The sequence below is a fragment of the Bos indicus x Bos taurus genome, chromosome 19 (assembly GCF_003369695.1).
Source record: "Bos indicus x Bos taurus breed Angus x Brahman F1 hybrid chromosome 19, Bos_hybrid_MaternalHap_v2.0, whole genome shotgun sequence".
Taxonomy (NCBI): Eukaryota; Metazoa; Chordata; class Mammalia; order Artiodactyla; family Bovidae; genus Bos; species Bos indicus x Bos taurus.
The window spans coordinates 52112115-52131515 of record NC_040094.1 but is presented as its reverse complement, the minus strand read 5'-3'; the positions used below and the strand labels follow the sequence as shown (position 1 = coordinate 52131515).

General features: G+C 54.9%; 1 protein-coding gene and 1 pseudogene across 1 annotated transcript; one reads left to right on the top strand and one right to left on the bottom strand.

Moving 5' to 3' along the window:
- Window positions 1-3495: 3495 nt before the first annotated feature.
- Window positions 3496-13498, bottom strand: P4HB (prolyl 4-hydroxylase subunit beta). Its single transcript, XM_027517928.1, has 11 exons — window positions 13285-13498; window positions 11997-12203; window positions 10508-10641; window positions 10236-10373; window positions 6533-6637; window positions 6235-6360; window positions 5851-6051; window positions 5612-5732; window positions 5347-5528; window positions 5175-5261; window positions 3496-4417 (listed from the first exon to the last, which is right to left on the bottom strand). The coding sequence occupies exons 1-11, from the start codon at window positions 13433-13435 to the stop codon at window positions 4337-4339; spliced, it is 1533 nt and encodes a 510-aa protein (XP_027373729.1). The 5' UTR covers window positions 13436-13498; the 3' UTR covers window positions 3496-4336.
- A 2132-nt stretch (window positions 13499-15630) lies between these two features.
- LOC113877638 lies at window positions 15631-18133 on the top strand (annotated as a pseudogene).
- The last annotated feature ends 1268 nt before the right edge of the window (window positions 18134-19401 follow it).

Genomic DNA, 19401 nt, shown 5'->3' with positions numbered 1-19401 from the left:
AATAAGGATACCAGCCTCCTGGTGTCCAGGGAGTAGGGCCCACCCTACTCCAGTTTGACCTCATCTTAACCAGTTACATCTACAGCGACTCCATTTCCAAATAAGGTCACATGCTGGAGTACGGGGAGTTAACACTTCAGCGTATAAATATTGAGGGGCGCAGTTTGGCCCCTAATGCTGGCAAGATCCTCCAGGCAGTCACTAAAGACCTGGATGCTGGAGATGGGCCAGCAGTCTGTAGTGGGGGCAGGAACTTGGTTATGAGAAGCCCTTGTACCACCATGTTGATCTCGTTTCAACAAAATCAACAAATTCATCAACACTCCAGGTGCAAAGCCCTGGGCCAAGTGCTGCAGAAAACACTGCACTGCCCTGCTGGGCTTTCTCCTCCTGCCTCTGCCGCTGATGTTCCCTGAGAAACTCCACCGGCCCCGGCCCCGCGGGGCCCCAAGGGAGGGGTGGTTCCCAGGGCTCCTGTATTTTGGGCTCAGAGTGTAGTGCTGGGTGATCCTAACTCTTGGTCACTTGTGTCACTTACGAGCAGCTACAGTTTCTATCAGCAGTTTACACGAAGCCCAGAGACAGAGTACCATGCTGTACACAGAGATAGAACTTTCCTTTGATGTGAAGATTGCCTTTTCTGCTGTTGTGGAAAGTTCTGTCTGCCTGCCCTGCTCAGAGGATCAAATGAAAGAACTTTGGATGAAGAAGCTGCCACCAACAGCCTGGTGTTTCCCGCCAGTGACAGGCCTCAGGCCAGATAAGGCAAACCATCAGGGTGGGCCTAACTAGTGACCCCAAGAAGGACCCTCCCACTTTATCCTGCTAGAGGTGAGCTGAGAGAGCTCAGGATCTGGGCTTTGGGGTTTCTGTTTGGATATTTGGATCAGAGAAGGGACAGATGCCTGAAAGGCATTCTGGTGACAACTTGGGAAACATGTCCTCAAAGCCATGGACACAGCCTGTAGCAACTTTTGGCAGAAGCCAGCCATGAGCAGTCTAACCTGCTATTCACACAGCCACACCACCACCAAACTTGTATATACACAGCTTTGTCCCTGAGCCTCTGCCCGTGTGAACTTGTCAAGTGACCTGGTTTGCACAACTTGAACATTCTGCTTTCAGGAGAACTGATTTAAACCAAAACAGTTAATGGAAAATGCTCACTTTGAAAAGTCCGAGGAAACTCAACTAGCAGAGAGGTCTGCCTCCAGTAGAAAATAAGCCAGGGGCCTGGAGGGGAGTCTGGGCGGGCCCACTCAGCCGCCTCTTGGCAGATGCCGAAGCCAGACCTTCAGGGTCCAGTACACAGGCCCAGCAGCTGCTTTTTAGGTTCCAGGCCAACCGCTTCCTGCCACCTGGAGAGAGGAAGAGAGAGATTGGGACGCCCTAGGCTGTTAAGCCCTGACTGCCTACCCCAGAGCCCACAAAGTTACCTTGCTAATCCACCAGCCCTGCCTGGTCTGGGACTCCAACCGCCACCTCCCAGCAATCCCAGACCCAGGAATGTGCTAATCAGCTGCCTGGGCAAAAGGGGAAAGGTATCGGTGACTCACTCCCCCTGCTAGGAGCACATGACATGACGACGTGCTCTGGGCAGCAGTGCCTGCTCCCAAACTTTCTGCGTGGAGGGCCAGGCTCTGCGGAGCTGCTCAGCGGGGTCACCAGCGTCCATCATTGGGCATAGCCCGCCCCTCGCAGCTGGGACTCCAGACAGCCCTGCTCTCGGCCCATCCTGGATCCCCTTCTCCAGAATCCACACATGTACCTCTGGGAACCCTCTCCCATTTTGGAGAGCAGGGCTAACATCTCCCCGGAAATCTCCCACAGAGCCTCCAAGTGCCCAAGCTCACTACTTTGCGAATACATGTCTCACCATGTCAGCAGGACTGGACTGAGGCACAACGCACACAGACCCTGGAACAGCCCCAGCACAGGCCACCTGAGAACCAGGGAAGGGAGCCACGCTGTGCGCTGAGCTGGGGAGCAGTACTCAGATGACGGGAGTGTGTGGACAAGCCGGGGCTTAGCTGCTGCTGCCCAAGGTGCTAACGCCAGGTTGTTGCTGAACACCAGCTGAACACATGCCCAGGTAGGAGAAGGGAGCAGCCCTGGGGTTTGAGGGCACAGACACACAGGCCTCTGGCTGGAATGTAGCTGTGGTCATGGGGGAAATAACACACACACACCTCCCCGCAGACTGAGACCACCGAGGGAACCACATTCATAGCAAGTCTCACAGTCACGTCTGCCAGATATGCCCCAGCCATCTCCAAGGCCCTGGCCGCATCAGAACTAGAGGCTGCAAATTGCATAAGGCACGCATCCTTCCTACTCGGGCAGCACATTGGAGGGACTGATGGAGCATGTGGAATGACAGCCTGGGCTCCTTGGAGACCTAGCCACATTTGCTGTTCTTGACCTCCCAAAGTGGGCTGGGTCTCCACCCCTGTTCCCTCCAAGAATGACATCAATGTCCCACTGTGCCTACAGACATGTGCACAGAACAGACAGGAAACCCTGCCCTGGGCAGGGGTGCCCTGGCTGGGCACTGATGCCCACCTGAGCCCCACTGGCCCCTGTGGATGTCCCACTCAGAGCCCTCGTGGAACGCCAAGGCCCAAGACGTGTCCCCAGTCCAGGTTCAGGTGCCATCAGCCACTGTAGCCAGGATGACAGCTTTGAGTCATGGTTTTTGAGTTTTGGTTTTTTAGTCTGGGGGGGCAGGGGGAAGGAAAGGTCAGCTGAACTACTTTTCCTTATACAAACTATGCATGAGCAGAGGCTCTAAGGAGTCAAATTACATTTTAAAAACTAAGAGATTGGCTTTTTACATCAGATTCTTTTTTACACAAAGGTCTAGTGATGAGCACAGCACTTAAAAATTATTTTTATTTATTCCAGCTGTGCTGGACTCTAGTTGGAGCAGGCAGGATCTCTTAGTTGTGGCTTGTGGGATCTAGTTCCCTCTCCAGGGATCAAACCCAGGCTGCCTGCCTTGGGAGCTCAGTCTTAGCCACTGGACCACCAGGGTAGTCTCTGAGTACAGCAATCTTGAAGTCTGAATGCCCCCGATTTCTCATCCAAAGCTGCAGTGGCTCTAGGCTGCAGGGGCTGGGGATACTCTTGCACAACAGACCTGTGCTCCCCTTGCTGTCATGTCCTGACGTGGCATGTTGGCAGAATCCGTGCTGTGACCATTGGGTGCCCACAGCAGGTAAAGCTGCAGACCCCCAGCTGGATAGCACAGGAGTAGGGCCAGGAGGCAGCCCTCCCCCTACCCCGACCACGTGCACTAGGTTACACGTGGGATCAGCTCCACGCAGTGACAGCTCCACGCCCATGGGATGTGTACATGCTTCTGGGTGTCTGCCACGCTCCAAAAAAAATGAGATGGCTCAACAACAGCAGCCCCAAGCTCACCTCCTCTCCCTAGAATGTCGGAATTCCAACCCCCATCCCCGTGCCTAGAAGTTGTAAGGCAGAGACGACAAAAGGCAGAAAATTTTAACTTTATTTGGCCAATGTGTCCAATTCCAATATTGTGGTAGAAATGCCTGAAGAACTGTCAACATGTGATTCAGCTCAAGCATCCTTGGCTGTCTCCCAGCCTGGAAACGAAGGGTCCCGGTTCTGCCTGGCACAGGCCTCAGGCCACCCTGGACATCACAGAGCAATAAGGACCCTGGCTTGGGGAAGGAGGGGGCTGCTGGGCTTGTCCTGGGCCCAGCCACACCCTCCACTCATGGTTGGGGAGCGGCCTGTGACAGAGACCGGAAAGTCTCCATTTAATCAAATGATGCAGGAGCCACGCTCCACCATGGCAATACCGCATGAGGTGAGGGACCCGTCCAGCCTTGCCTGGTTCTGCCCCACAGAGGGCAGGAGTCCCAGGGAGGCCTGGCCAAGGTGGAGCACACACCCTGACGTCCAAAAATGTCTAAAAATCCCACAGACGGAATTTTTTTAAAGTGATAGTATAAACCTAACAGGAATGAGAGACATTGCCAGCGTGAGAGTCCAAAACATTTTAGCGAGCACTCTGGACAAAACCATGTACAAAAAAAGTACATCACGATTTAAAAAAAAAGGCCCACCAAGATGGGCTGGGCTGGGCTGGCCTGGAAATAAACCCTTTTCCAAAAGTTGAAAAGCAAAGGAAGACGGGTTTAGATTTGCACGTGTGGTAGAGTGAAGTGTGGCTTCAGAAAAGTTCCCTGCATTTCCAATCGACGCTCCCTCGCTGGGAGGGTCTGCGGGCGTCTGGAGGCTGTGCTGCTGGGTGTGCAGCCCACTGGGAGGTGCCGGGTTTGGTGCCCAGGTCTGGCTCTCTGCGTTACAGTTCATCTTTCACAGCTTTTTGATCATCATCTTCCTCCAGATCAGGCTCTTCTGCTTCTTCAAGATCTTCTAGATCCTGGGACATATGATGGAAAGGAAGGGTTGTGAGTAGTCCAGGCTGGGCCAGCTTGCTGAGGCCATGGACTAGGGACCATGCCAAGGACTAGGGACCAGTCTGGCGCTCAGACACAAGCAGCCACCTTTGGTCTCTATGAGCAGATGCGCAGATGTGTGGGGTGGCTTCTGGACGACAGTGAGGCATGGGGGCTCCTGCCCACAATATAGGGTGGAAGGAGAACTGGTGCTCTGGGAGTTCACCCCATGCTGTCAAGCGGGTGAGTACTTGGGCCTACTCCATCCATGGCACAAGTATGAAGACTGAGCAGGGAGCCACTGGTGTGTCATGTCCACCCCTCAAGTCCTAGAGTTCAAGGGGCTGGTGACAGCCCACCAATCCCAGCAGCGCACTCGGCCCTGGCGGTCCTCACTGCCCCCACTGCACCCTGCAGCCGGTCTGCCCCTCGTCCCACATCGCTGCACTTCCGGGCGGACCCTGTGGCCTGAACTGACCATTCCCTCCACCACCCGACCCAGCCCCACCCTCTTGGCCCAAATGCACTTCTGCTATCCCCTCCACTCCCCCCAGCTGATGTAGAGAGGGCCGAGCTCACGCTGGGCAGAGCACCTCAGCTGACAGAGAACATGCTAGATGTGCCTGCGAAGGTTCCTGAGCAAACAGTGGCGCCTAAAGACCCTTCCGATCTCACACCCCACCCCGTGCAGCACTGCGTGGCAGCACGCCCCACAGCCCGCCAGGTCCAATGACTACTTACGTCATCATCTCCGGCCCCATCCTGGCCACCACTCTCCAGGAACTTCTTAAAACCATCCAGTGTCCGCTCCCCATTGTAGTCGATGACCTGTAAGAAGCGGGGATGAAATGTGAGATGCGGTCCCCCCGACAGCCCCCCAACTCCTCCGCACTCCCCTCAGTGGTGGGCGCACCGTCCTGTCGGCGCTGGCGGGGAAGAACTTGAGCGTGGGGAAGCTGTGCACTTTCACCGCCTCCACCTCGTTGGCCGTGGAGTCCATCTTGGCGATGACTATGTTCTCGTGGTCCTTGTACGTCTCTCCCAGCTTATCCCAGATGGGGGCCAGCTGCTTGCAGTGACCGCACCACGGGGCATCTGAAAGAAAGCTGTTCTGCGTCTCGCTGGGCTGGGAAGTACCCCGCCCCAGCAAGCCCAGAGGAGTGGAGGGCTTCACTTACAGAACTCTACAAAGACGTTCTTTTTCTCATCAAAAGCAACCTCTTCAAAGTTCTTCCCAACCAGCACTTTGACAGGCTGCTTGTCCCAGTCGTCAGGCAGCTCCTGGCTCATCAGGTGGGGCTAGAGGGTGAGTAGAGAAGAGTCAGGCACACACAGTTGCCTGGGGACCCCTCTGCCACCTAGTTGCTCTGTGCGCCCCAAGGATCCTCAGCACCCTGACCCCAGACAAGGTCCGCACCTTAATCTTGCCCTCCAGGAAGCGGTGGCAGAACTCGGTGATCTTCTCTGCCGTCAGCTCATCTGACTCTGGCTTATATTTGGTCATCTCCTCCTCCAGCGTGATGAGGCGCACGGCCGGGCACTCCTCTTTCTTTAGGCCGAAGAATTCCAGGATGCGCTGGTTGTCAGTGTGGTCGCTGTCGATGAAGATAAACAGGATCTTGGGAGAGAAAAGGCATGTTGATGGCACTGCACAATGAGGGCTCCCTAGACTTCCCTGCTGCCCACTCCCCAACAACTGGGACCCCACACTAAAACAGGCTGTCCCAAGGCAGGAGGAACCCTCTGATCAGCCTTTGATCCAGGGGTGCTGAGCAGCTTGCGGGCCACAGGGAGCACACACCTTGCCCTTGAAGCTCTCAGCCGCTTTTTTGAAGTTGCTCAGCTTGCCCTCATAGTCAGACACGCTTTTCGGCAGGAACAGCAGGATGTGAGTCTTGATTTCCCCTCCGAAGATCTTCGGGGCTGTCTGCGTTGGAAACACAGGTTACTTGGTCTGGGACACAAACCAAGCTATCGACACGGGCTATTCTCTCCTTGGCCCCAAGGCCACCACACACCTGGTCTCTGTAAGTCAGGGTCCCCAGGACCAAACATCAGGACCCTCCCCACCTGGGGCAAGATCAGCAACAGAGACACACCTGCTCGGTGAACTCAATGACCAGGGGCAACTGGTTGTGCTTGATGAAGTCCAGAAGCTTTTCTTTGGTGACCTCCCCCTCAAAGTTGTTCCGGCCTTCGTCAAACTGTGGACAGAGAAAGGCGTGGGTGCCAAGGCTCTCCACAAAGCCCCCTGTGGCCCTGGCCAGCTGACCATGGCCAGGAAGGCAGTCTACAGCCTCAGTTTCCTGTCTGGGTTGTGACAGCAGTTGGGGGGCGGGGGGGAGGCCGGCAGGACACACGTCTCCATCCAAAGCAAACCAGCTGATGGCTGCTGGACACACCCTCTGGGCACTAGCCACAGTGAGGTCACCAGCAGTGCACAAAGGCTCCCATGAACACCGGCAGGCAGCCTCCCGCAGGCTGAGACCGCAGCAGCTGGCTCAGACCGTGCCCGGCACGGTCCTGACAAGCCATGAGAGCCCCATGTCCTGGGTGGGGTGCCAGGGGACTCCCTCATTGTCAAGTCCCCAAAACTGCGGCCCTCCAAATGTGGGCCTCACCCCTGCGGACCCAAGGCCCTTCCAGGGCGGCCGCAAGGTCAGACCGATTTTCACAACCACGCTCAGACGGCAGGTGCCCTGTCATGCATTCCCCCCCAGAGTATGTAGTACGGCGTGTGACACTGCGTCAGACTGAAGGTAAACAGGAAAACCCAGCTGTCCTCTGTTCGGACAAACATTAGAGACCAACAGAAATCTAAACCACCACTCTGGCCATGAAAACACTGGGAAAAAATTTTCATAAAAATGTTTATTTATTTTTTTGGCCACACCATGCAGCTTGTGGGATCTCAGTTCCCCGACCAGAGACTGAATCCCAGATGGATTCCTAACCACTGGACCATCAGGGAATTCCCCCCCAAAACATCTCTTTTGATAACATGTAATATGTATTATTGTTATTTTAGAACGAACAGGGTTTTTTTTTTTTATTTCTCAGTTCTAACATGTCTAACACAATAAAAATAGGTAGGTATTCCACACCAAAAAAAAAGGTCTTTGGGAGCTCCAATAATCTATTAAAAAAGAGTTTCAAAGTCCTGGAGCCATGAAAAGCAAAGGCTGCGGCCATAGAGCTGAGAGGTGTGGTCCCAGCTCCAGATGGGTGGGCAGACACAGCTCCCTGCGAGGAGGCCGAGCGGTGCCTCAGCCTGTGCGGCTGGTCAGTGAGCCTCCCGTCACCTGTGTGAACTCAGATGGGACCTACAGAGAGAAATCACTCACCTTCCCTGCCCGGCCATTTCCCTCTGCATTTTCCCAAAGTAACTAGCCACTTCCCATTCCCACCCCACTAGCTGAAGCTGGCTCTGCCTTCCCCACACCCGTGATGGGAAGGTGCAGAGAGACAAGAAGGACATGGAGGCAAGAGGCTGGCCACGGCCAGGCTCCATCAGGCATAAAGCAGATCTCCCGTTAAGAGGCAGACAGCCATCCCTGCTCCCCCAAAACCGCCGTGTCTCTACTGAGACACGACCTTGGTCGAGGTAATGATGCCACGTTACACTGTGTTCAGTGTCTCCTTTGGTGAAAAACAAACAGCAAACAGCCCTTATGTATCTGGGGACAGCCACAGGAGGTCTTGGGGCCCTGGGCAGAAGCCACCCCACCAGGCTGCAATGAAAATGTCACAAAAATAAGGCCCCACCCCCACTCTTAAGCCCCTGGCTTCTAAGATGAAAGAGAAAAACAAAGTAAACACCAAACAAAGACACAGGACGATCAGCTCTCGAACCAGTGGTCCAAGCAGACCCAAGCTGGGACTCGGACTCAGAGCTGCAAGTGGCAGCTGGCCATTCTTGGGAGCCCCATCTCTCAAGGCTGCCCACACAGAAGACCCTGCTCACACTCAGGAACTCGGCAAACAGCCTGAAGCAACACTAAAGGCGGAGAATGGGGACAGTGGGCCGAGGGGAATCTGCACCTTCTTCCTCCCATCCGTAGAGCTGTCTGCCCGACTGCAGTTGTGACCCCAACTGACTCCTCAGCACAAAGCCCATGGGCTCTGCCAGGCTCACAACTGCCCAAGGCAGCATGACATTCCAGCATGGCTGCCAGAAGCCAGCAAGTGGAAGAGGGAAGCCCCCCTCACTGTTCCCCTTCTCCCCGCGTAGATACCAGAGACTTGAGGCCGAGAAGAGATGAGCAACCATGACTACAGTGTTTGTAGAACAAAGAATCATCCTTTTTAACCTTCAAGGACATGTGATCACCAGAACCAGCATCAATCCAGTGTGACAAGTGCCACTCCAGATCTCAAGAGTAATAGAAAAGGACGGTGTGGATCAAGTTGATGAAAAGGGGTTTGCAAGCGCCACAGGCCTGAATCTCCCCATCCTTCACCCAGGACTGTAGGACGCACCCAAGACATTCTATTCAAGGCCCCCAGGACCTTCATTCCACTCAACTCCATCCAACTTGGCTGGGTCTTCTCCTAATCAGCTGTTAGTAACAGTTTCCTGGGAACCTTTGGGAAGACAATTAACTAATTTAGCAATTCTGTTCCCTTTAAGGGATGGGGTGAGGATGGCTACTGAGTGAAGAGAATGTATATAATACCTCTTGTTTTGAGGAAGAGGAAAGGACTTCAGAAATAGCTGAAAGCAAGCTACCCCAGAACCCAGAGCACCTGGGAGTGCTGCCCTCCCTAGCCCAGATGCTAGAGGCTCAGCAGTGCCCCACCCAGGAGTGCACACAGTGGGGAGGCTGGGCCCCCCAACACTGTGTCCTTTCTGATCACTCAGTTCACCACTTTGCTGTAATGCTACAACTACCTTCTAACCCTGGGAACAAAACAGGACAGGAGTCCAAGGCCTAGCCCCTCTCCCTGAAGATGCAGCTCCAGCGCCAGCTCCCCCCGTCATAGCCTTCCCTCCTCCTCCACTCTTACCCAATCCAGGGACAGCTGTGTCCCAAGGGCACGCATGCTTGGCCAGCCCCAGACCCACTATCTGGTGGCTAAGATAAAAAAGAGACCCCGATCACCCACCAACTGCTGTGCACAAACACCAATCCCAGCTGTGTCCTAGCAAGAGTGCAGAGAAGTCAAGAGACACACGGCCCCTTCATGACCAAGCATAACAGACATGGGGCCAGGGGAGCCTGCAGAAGCCTAAAGGCCCAGCTCTGCAACAGAGTGGGAACACATGCCATTAATACCCCACCGTGGAAACAGAAGTGACAGCTGCACGTTACCACGAACGTAATTAATGCCACCGAAAACTTCAAAGTGGTTAAAACGCTAAACTTTATCACGTCTGTCTCACCACAGCTTTCCTTTAAAAAGCTAATTCTCTGAAGCTACTTGGCTTGCATAAAACATCACAATGGGGCCAACACAGAAGCTGGACATAGGGCCCACAGCAGAAGGGCTGAAGGCCACAGTCTAAGAGGCTCCTACTACCTGACGTTGCAAAACGGGCCCTGATAACAGGCGGGCCGCAGTCCAGCAGCCAGCGCCACCTGGGCAAGGTCCTCAAAGGCCCGGAACTTCAACTCCCCACCCCGGAGAGGGGGGAGCGCACTCACCTTCTTTTTTTTTTTTTTTTAATATTTATTTGGCTGCACCAGGTCTTAGTTGCAACATGTGGGATCTAGTTCCCTGACCAGGGATCAAACCTGGGCCCCCTGCTTTGGGAGCTGAGAGAGTTAACCACTGGACCAGCAGGGAAGTCCCCGCACTCACCTTCTTAAAGAGGACAACCCCATCCTTGTCCAGCTGGTATTTGGAGAACACATCGCTGTTAGATGTGATCCCGAAGGGGATGTCATCAATGGCCTCTGCTGCCAACAAGAACTGCTTTGCAGAGTCCGACTCCACGTCCTGGAGAGAAGAAGCAGAGGTGACCACCGTCCCAACACTGAGGACCCCTGCCCTGGTCAGCAATGGGGGACACCACAGTGCCCAGGTCATGGCAGGTGGGAGGAAGACCCAGGGTGAAGTTAACGAGCCTCTACCTTGAAGAAGCCAATGACGGCCACCTCACTGGACTCCACCAAGGCCTCTGCAGCAGCCCCGTCGGACAGCGTGCTGGCAGCGGGGCCCGTGCGCTTCTTCAGCCAGTTCACGATATCATCCGCTTCTCGGCCAGCTGTGCCCAAACACAGGCAGGGTCCACTTGATATCGGGGATGCACCCACCCTCCCCACCTATCCTTATCCAAGCTCTCTGCCAAAACCAGAGCAAAACATCACCTTGCCGTAAGGAAAGGAATCTTGTCTACATACCTACCCGAATTCCAAGGTTAAAAAGGCTTGTATGTGTATATGGGAAACTGTGGATGTGTTTAAAGAAAGGGAAGGCAACAGTGACCTCTGGATAACAGATCATAAATCACTTTTGCATCTTGTAAATTTTCCTTGATATTTAAATTCACTAAACACATGAGTACTTTACCCCAAGTGGTCTCACACCAGGCTTCGTCTTATTTAGCGATGTGGTAGGGTTGGAAGAAAGGGCTGCTTAGCAAGACAGCCTCGAGACTAGCTTTCCCCTGAAAAAGCAGGTTGGGCTCTGCTGCCTCGTGCACCCAGACTGGTCAGGTGTCCTCAACCTACACACCTCCTGGACTGGCAGGAGAAGAGATCAGCCCAGGTACACCATCACGGCAGATCAAACGAGAAGGAAAAAATCTGCTCCTCCCAAGACTGAGACCAGTTGCCCTTTATCCCCTTGTGTGACTACATAGTCTGACTTGGAATAGGGTTGCCAAATCTCACATTTAAAAGGACTCTGCCTAAAATTAATAAAAGCTGTGCTATCAGTTACAGGAGGAGTCAAAAAGAGTTTTCTCATCTACAAGACCTCAGTGTTAGTGACAGGATTGTGGTTAATTCTGCATATGGCACTCCCATTCCAAAAGTGAACCCAAGTAAAAGTGGGAGCAACAGAACAGCAGCCTACTGAGATCAGAGCTGATGTCAGAATGAACAAGACGGGCTGCTCTAAAGGATTCGTGCGGATAAGCCACAGAACCAGTTTCACAGACAAAGATTCCCCTTTTGTCACCGGTACCGACTGGGCTACACAGAGGCGGCGGCTGAGCAGCAAATGAGGGAGGGGCCGGTGCAGCTAGGCTTGGATTTGAGCTCTACCACGACCGCCACAAGCCCCAGCTTGGTACCCGCTGATCTCTGTCTGCCCCTCCTCTGTGAAAGGCCCTCACACCTGCCCTGGTGGCAGGCACACGAGAGAGTGAGCAAAGGCTGAAACGTGTTGTTCCACTTGCTCAGCCTCCCCCGACCCCCATACTGGTCAACCTAAGGACCAACTTCAGCCGGCTAGCCACCTTGTGGGATGACCCTCTCCACTTGACAGAACGTTCCTCACACAACCCTGAGGCTGAACTAGACCCTAGAACCCAGTCGGAGAACAACTTCTCCTCCATACCTGTTATCTTCCAAGACCCTGTCTACTGGCAAGGAAAGGACAGCGCCGCGTTCTCACCTGTGTACTCTTTGGGGGAAGCTGTGTCTCCATTCTTGAAGAACTTGATGGTGGGGTAGCCTCGGACACCATACTGCTGGGCCAGGTCAGACTCTTCAGTGGCATCCACCTTGGCCAGTCTGATCTCAGAACCTTCTGCCTTCAGCTTCCCAGCTGCTTTGGCATACTCCGGGGCCAGAGCCTTGCAGTGGCCGCACCATGGGGCGTCTGGGAGAGAAAGCAAGACCTAGAAAGCAGCACCGACCCACTCCACCGCCTCCCTTCCCTTTTCCTTTGGTACCGCCCTCCGTGAAATCTTTATTTCTGCACCAGGATAACCCCTCTGAATGCAGGGGCTGTGGATGCTCTTGAGCAGTATTAGACAGGGGGTACGAAAGACAAACCACTGGTTCCTACTCTCCCTCATCTTCAATGGTTAATAACTTCCTACTACCTGTAGGCAGTTAATGCAGTCGGGTCCTAGAATTTCCCTTTTGGAACCAGAGAAATTAAGAAGCTAAAGCTAAAGCCATGGCTGCTGTATATTTACTGACGAGTCATAACTATGAGACACACATCTGAGAACACCAGCCAGAGACTCACATCTAACACAAGTTCTTTAGATTCTCTCTCAACTCAGGTTAGTGGCTATGTTGGGCCTAAGATTTCCACCTGAGATAGTCAGGGCTCATACACTTACGAACACAAACAAAGGTTTTGGATTCTGGTGGGCAACACTGTTCATCAGAAGACAGCTGTCCCTGGTGAACGGTGGTGTGGGCAGGGGCAGTGCTCTCCGGGAACTGGTCCAGGTGAGCAATTCGGAGGCTACCCCTTGCATAGTCCTTCGTATTTGTGGCAGTTCATAGAGTCGACCCTACTTTCCTTAGGCTAACAGAGGGATCCTGCCATGTGGACGTCAGGCACAAAGGCACATCCAGGATGTCTGCCCTCGGTCATCATATCAAGGTCCAGCTGGGCACGAGGGATGCCCCCAGGACGCGGGCAGCGTAGGGACGCTGACAGCAAGTCTGTGAGCTGTTTCCGCTTACAGATGGGCCTCTCCAGGGGATAGAAGTCAGCGCGTCTAGGGGTGGCCCGCTGACACCCCTTTAGACTCCAACTCATCTCTGGCGGGGCCAGGGAAGGAAGCGTGGGGAAGTGCGCCCAGGTCCCCCATCCTCCAGCCCCTCTCCGTCCCCCAGTCCACCCCGGTGCCCCTGCTCCCTCCTCTGTCCCTGCTTCGTTTCTATCCCGCGAGTGGCCGCGAGGCCCGGCCCGGACGGATGGACGAGCTGGAGGCACTCACAGAACTCCACCAGCAGGTACTTGTGGGCCGCCAGCGCCTCGTCGAAGTTGCCCTTATGGAGCACCAGGACGTGGTCCTCCTCGTCGGGGGCGCCGGCACCCGCGCGGAATAGCGCGGTCAGGGCCAGGCAGAGCAGAGCGCGGCGCAGCATGTCGGCACAGACGCGGCGCTTCAGTTGGCGCCGCCAGGACAGCAGGCCACGAGAGCGCGCGCCGCCCGTCCTGCTCTTATAAGTCCGGCCGCCGCGCGCGCGCCCGCCCGTGCCCACCTCCGATTGGCCTGGGGGGTCCGGGGCCCGCCTCCGCTGCACTCGCATTGGGGGCCCACACAAGTCACGGCCCCGGATTCGGAATTGCTACAAGCACCTCCCTCGCCCTCGCCCGGGATTGGTCGAGGAGCTCGCGCTCGCACTCGTCCCCGGCATCTCATTGGCTCCTGGAGAAGAACTTTCTCTCTCTCGACTTGTGACTGGTGGTTTTCTCATACACCTTCCCCGGGCCTGGAATGGCTGCTACCTTCGGGGACCCGGGTTCTGCGGCTCCTGATTGGCCAAGACATGCGCGCTCCCCGCGCGATCCTTTGTCGAACGTGGCAGTGGGGAGGATTCCTCAGCTGAGGGGCGGAGCCACGCTTGCGCCTCCGAAACCCCTCGTGTTGCTTTCTGACTGGACCGCGTATCCCCACCTGACACCGCCCCCCGGCTCTGCAGGCCGGAAGCTGGGCTGACGCGCTTCCGGCGCGCGTGAGGCCCGTGCGGTTCCTGCCGTGACGGCTGGTGTCTTGTGCGGGCGTTGCCGGGGTAGCCTCCCTGAGTGGCCATGGCGCTACTTGGTGGCGGCAGAGCGCGGTGCAGGGGCAGCGCGCGGGGGGCCGGGGACGGCCCCACGCGGAATGCAATGGAGGAGCCAGCAACGCCCACCGGGGCTGTGCCCGGAATGGGGCCACTCGCCTGGTGAGAGGCTCCGGTCCGGCACCGTCCACTGTGGGCACCTCCCTTTCTTCCTACAGGCTGCCTCCCACGAAGCGGCCTCCGGGAAGCTTTCAGGCGACCGGGTAAACCTGTGCCGTCCGCCACGGGGTTGGCTAGCGGCCACTATCACCGAGCTCTACAATGCGACCGGGCAGTGTGACCCGGAGTGAGTGTAACACACAGTGAACACACAGATTGAGGATGGAAGAGAAGTGTACGATATTTCCTCGATGACTTTTTGTATGGATACGTTGGAATATTTTGTTGGGTTAAGTGAAAGTATTAAAATTTCATATTTCTTTTTCTTTAATGTGGCTTCAGAGCATTTAAAATAACATGCGTGGCCGGAATGTTAGCTTCTGTCCGGCGACGCAATTCTGGACGGAGCAGCGCCTTGCCCTCAAAGGCTCAAAGCCCAACCCCCAACCCCGTCGACACTCTCTTCATTTGTGTTCACTTCCTTTTATGAAATGCCACCCCCACTAAGACTCATCATCGATTTAATAACTTGGCAGGAGGGAGACACTGCTACATTAAATGTACACGTTGGCTATAGTAACATCTTGGTTTTAAAAATGGTAAAACAGAAAAAGTATGTTTTTGTACTTTAGAGAGTTTGCATTTGTTGACACCTTGCTCCTGAGGGCATGTGTTCTCATATCCTATGCAGTATTCCTTCTAGAATATGAATTTCGGAAGGTCAATATCAGGTTCTCTGTGCCCCTCCGCCAGTGCCAGTAGAGCAAGAATCAGGAGGAAGTGGTTGTACCTCCTGGGGGGTACTTTACTGGAGCTGGGCCTCCCAAAACAAAAGGCCGTGAATGATGTGTCTGCAGCCTCCAGCCCACTTCCGTGTTCTGGCCTGGGTGCTGGCCTGCTGAGCAGCAGGCCCGGCTCATAATAAGCATCACAGGTCTGCTCTGCTCTCTGGGAACCGGTGGGAACTGCCTCATGTCTCCTGCCCAATCTTCCCACGTTTTTGTGATTGCCATGACTGTTTTACAGACCACAATTTGGGGCCTGAGCCAAGGGATCTTTGTATCACATCTCGATTTCAGAGGCACTCATGAAATCTGAGTTTAGATACCTAAGTTTGGGGACTTTATAGTTTTTTCAGCTAACAGAATGAAGATATACTTGGTGACACTTTGGAGGGAGCTTGGCCTCATGCTGCTGCTGCTGCTAAGTCACATCAGTCGTGTCCGACTCTGTGTGACCCCATAGATGGAAGCCCACAGGCTCCCCCGTCCCTGGGATTCTCCAGGCAAGAATACTGGAGTGGGTTGCCATTTCCTTCTCCAATGCGTGAAAGTGAAAAGTGAAAGTGAAGTCACTCAGTCGTGTCCAACTCCTAGCGACCCCATGGACTGCAGCGCACCAGGCTCCTCCATCCATGGGATTTTCCAGGCAAGAGTACTGGAGTGGGGTGCCATTGCCTTCTCCCACTTGGCCTCATAGCATGTGGTAAATAGTTGAGACTACTGGAACCAAGGGGAGAACAGACCAGATGCAGAACAGCCAGGATCTGAGCTGCTGGTGATGGTTGAGCCTTACTGTGGTTCAATTTGAACTCCCTGGTCAAAACCAAGGGCAACTGGGACACGTCTTGATGCAGGTGATGACAGAGCCACTGTTGTGCAGCCCAGATGGACACAGCGAAGTCATCCTTCTGTGAGGACCAGGGCCTCACCGGGGCTCCGGCGTGGGCGGGGGCATGATGCTTTCATGCTCTGTCTGCATTGATGGACCTTCTCAAAGCACAGTTACCCATCATGAATCAACCTGTGCACTGACCTGTGCAGGAGCAGGGAAGCGGGCTTCCCAAAAAGCGGGAGGGAGGCCAGGTATGGTGATAGCCCCAGGTCTCCAGTTTCTGGGGCTGGTAAATAGCTGGGTGAGGTGCAGGGGTGCAGCCTGTCCCCCAGAACATAGGCCAGGTTCAGTGTGCACCTCTGCAGGCCTTGGCCCTGAGGGAAGGGCCAGTGTCTTTTTCCTAAGGCCACTCACAGGCCTTTCAAGGGCAACTCTAGGAAGAGGTGATGAAGCCATGGTCACTGTCACGCCAATGCCCTGAACTGAGTGTGTCCTTGGAGGGCAGAGCCTACCCACCTGGTAGCTGTGGCTCTGGCATCTCTGAACCCAGCACAGTCGGCTCAGGATGACCTCCAGGGGTCTCTTACACCCAGAGAAGGTGCTCACTGGTTAAACAACTGAGTGATCAGTGTTTGATAAAGACTACTCTTGAGTTCTCTGGGCATGGTGAGCGCAGGCAGCATGGCGGGTGGCTGGGTGCCATTGAGCAGACTCAGCTATGGAAGGTAAACCATCGGTGATATCCAAAGAGAAGACTGCAGTGGTGTGTGGAGTCCCCACCCAGGGGGCCTGCACGGCGTTTAGCAGTCACATCCTGGTGGTGGTGACCCAGTTGGGGAAGATGGGTACCCTGGTCTCCCTGGAACCCAGCAATGTGACTAGTGACATCAGCAAGCCTGTGCTGACCACGAAAGTCCTCCTCGGGAAGGATGGGCCTCTCATCCATGTCTTCGCAAAGAACCTGGTGGCATTTGTGTCTCAAGAAGCTGGAGAGTTCTCCTCGCCCTGGACATGAAGGACAAGAGCATGGAGGTGGTGATGGCTCTGAAGGAGGTGATCCAGACATGCCAGGTGTGGTGACGCTGGCATGGTCACCCCTGCTCTCCAGGAGGGCCATGTGGCAACTCAGACACCCTCTCAAGGATTTGAAGGTCCTCCTTTAGTTAGCAGGAGCTCTCTCTGGCTTTGGCCCTTGAAGTTGGAAGAAATACAGACACCTCAGGCTGACCTTGGTTTGGAAGCGGGCGTCCCCTGCAGAGGGAGGACAGGAAACATGTCCTGAGAAAGTTTCGAGTCCTCCCCAGGTCCAGGCAGCCACACCCGTGTGAGAATTGACAGAATGAGTCATGGCCCTCAATTGTTGGGGGAAATTTTTTTATTAAAAATAAATGCATATCCCCCTCCAAAAAGTTCTCTGGACTTCCCTGGTGATCCAATGGCTAAGACCAGGCTTCCACTCAGGGGACACAGACTGGGTTTCTAGTCAGGGAACTAAGATGCTGCATTCCACATGGTGTGAAGAAAAAAAAAAGCAAGCGCATTCTCAGAATAAAATAACTCCTTTTTAACCCAACTGGAGGTATTAACAGCAAGCTCATGAACACCCAGGAATCCTCTTTACTTGCAGATTTCTACTGTGGAGCAGCAGCACGGGGCCGAGGGCTGTGCTATGGGCCACAGAGGTTTGCACACAGGTGAGCTGAGACACAGGTGGGATATAGGAACCAGGTGCAGTGGTGAGGGAGGCCGTGGTAGACTGAAGTGGACTTGGATTGTAAAGCATGACAGTGCTGAGTATGAAGATTCTAGTAAGCTGCAATAACTGGTGGGTAGTCCATGAAAGGCACTGACCTGGTGCCCATCGCCATGCTCCTCAGTGGAAGAAGGGTCCCTGTAGGGGATGGCTGAGGGCCATGGACAGGAGGGAGTGGAGAGGGTTACAGGTGCTGGCTCATAAGGGTGGGGAGGCCAGGCTCAGGAGCACTGAGCTGTACAAACGGGTTTGGGGTGGAACCAGGAGGATCAGGTTAGACTTGGGACCTGAGAGACACGTCATGCAGGTCCTACAGGTGCCACCTCATGTTAGCCTTCACGAGGGGAGGAACCAGAACAAAGTCCTGGCTGCTGGCAGGGTGCCTGTCCAACCTGGCACTTGGGGTCTGAGTTCACGAATCAAAATCAAGCTTGGAAAATCCAAGAGTCAAGATGGCATGACTAGCCCTTCTGGCCTGCCAGAGCCTCTGAAAGCCCTTGCCCAATAAACCAAATTGCTGACAGCACAGGTGAACCCTAGATTTGAAGATTTTCACTGGACATTTTAGGAAGTGGACCAGGAGAGTTGGAGGGGCTCTGGCTGGCCCTGGGGCTCCTCTGGCTGGCTGAGACTATAGCTGCTGCCTGGAAGCCTTTCGCCTCCAAAGGTAGGGCTGTTTCAGAGGTATGGGCATCTTAGTTTTGTGAGACAGGCCTTGGGCTTGGGAACCCAGGGCTGTGCAGTCTGTCTTCCCCTGCCTAAGGCTGGTGGTCCCAGGAGGTTGGTTAGGGTCTTTGTCCCCTGTGACTGTGACTCTTGGATTTATGTTTGGGCCAGCTGCTGCAGAAAGTGGCAGTTTGTCCTGGTACCTAGCACAGGGGCCCTGGGGTAAGGAAAGCCAGGCGGTAACCAGCCCTGTGGGAGCCATCCTGGCATGGCATGTGGTCACTGGCACGGGGGTGGGAATGAAAGGGTACTTCCTGGTCTGCTCCAGCTGGCAATAAATCCTTGAAGGGCTCACCCTGCTGCTAAGAACTGAGAAAAGTGGCAGCCTCTGGCAGGCGTGGCCAGGGCGGGCACACAGACAGCAGCAGCCTAGGTGTGGCACACACTTTCCTCACCAGCTGAGCACAAAGGAAGATTTCACCCTGAAAGTTTTGCCAGAGCCATGAAACGGGGTTTATGGACTCAACTTTGTCTGGATGGAACTGGGGATTCGTATATGCCCTCTCCTTGTCCAGTCGGTAAGGGGTGTCTTAGTTCCTGGGTGCCCTTGGGGGTGCTGCTGAGGCAGCACCATCCCTGCCACCCCAAGGTCCTGAAGAGACCCTGCCAAGTAGCGGGACTGGCAGCGGTGCATGCGTGTCTCGGCAGTCAGTCCTTCAGGGCTCCCCAGGCACTCTCCTATGCCTCCTTGCAGCGAGGGTCCCCATCTCCTCCCATCCACCCCGCCTCAGCAATCCCACCTTTGGCCCTCTGGCCTTCCATGCCACCCTCTCCACTGGCCCTGCTGCCAACTTCTCCATCCTCCCATCCAGCTCTGAGTTCCTGTCCTGGGTTCCCTGGGACCCAGTCATTGTATTTGTTCCCAAGTCTTCAGCATGGTTCCCCTTTTTTGAGGTTGGAACCATTCCCTCTCAGAGGCTCAGACAGGGCCCACAAGCGGTGTGCAGGAGTCACTTTAGACACCGGATGCCCCACTGGACCCAACTGTCCCCGACCCCTTTCCCCGGCAGAACCCACCAGCCAAAAGGACAGCGCTAGCCTGGGGGGCTGATGTGTCTGAGTAAGGGCTGTAACC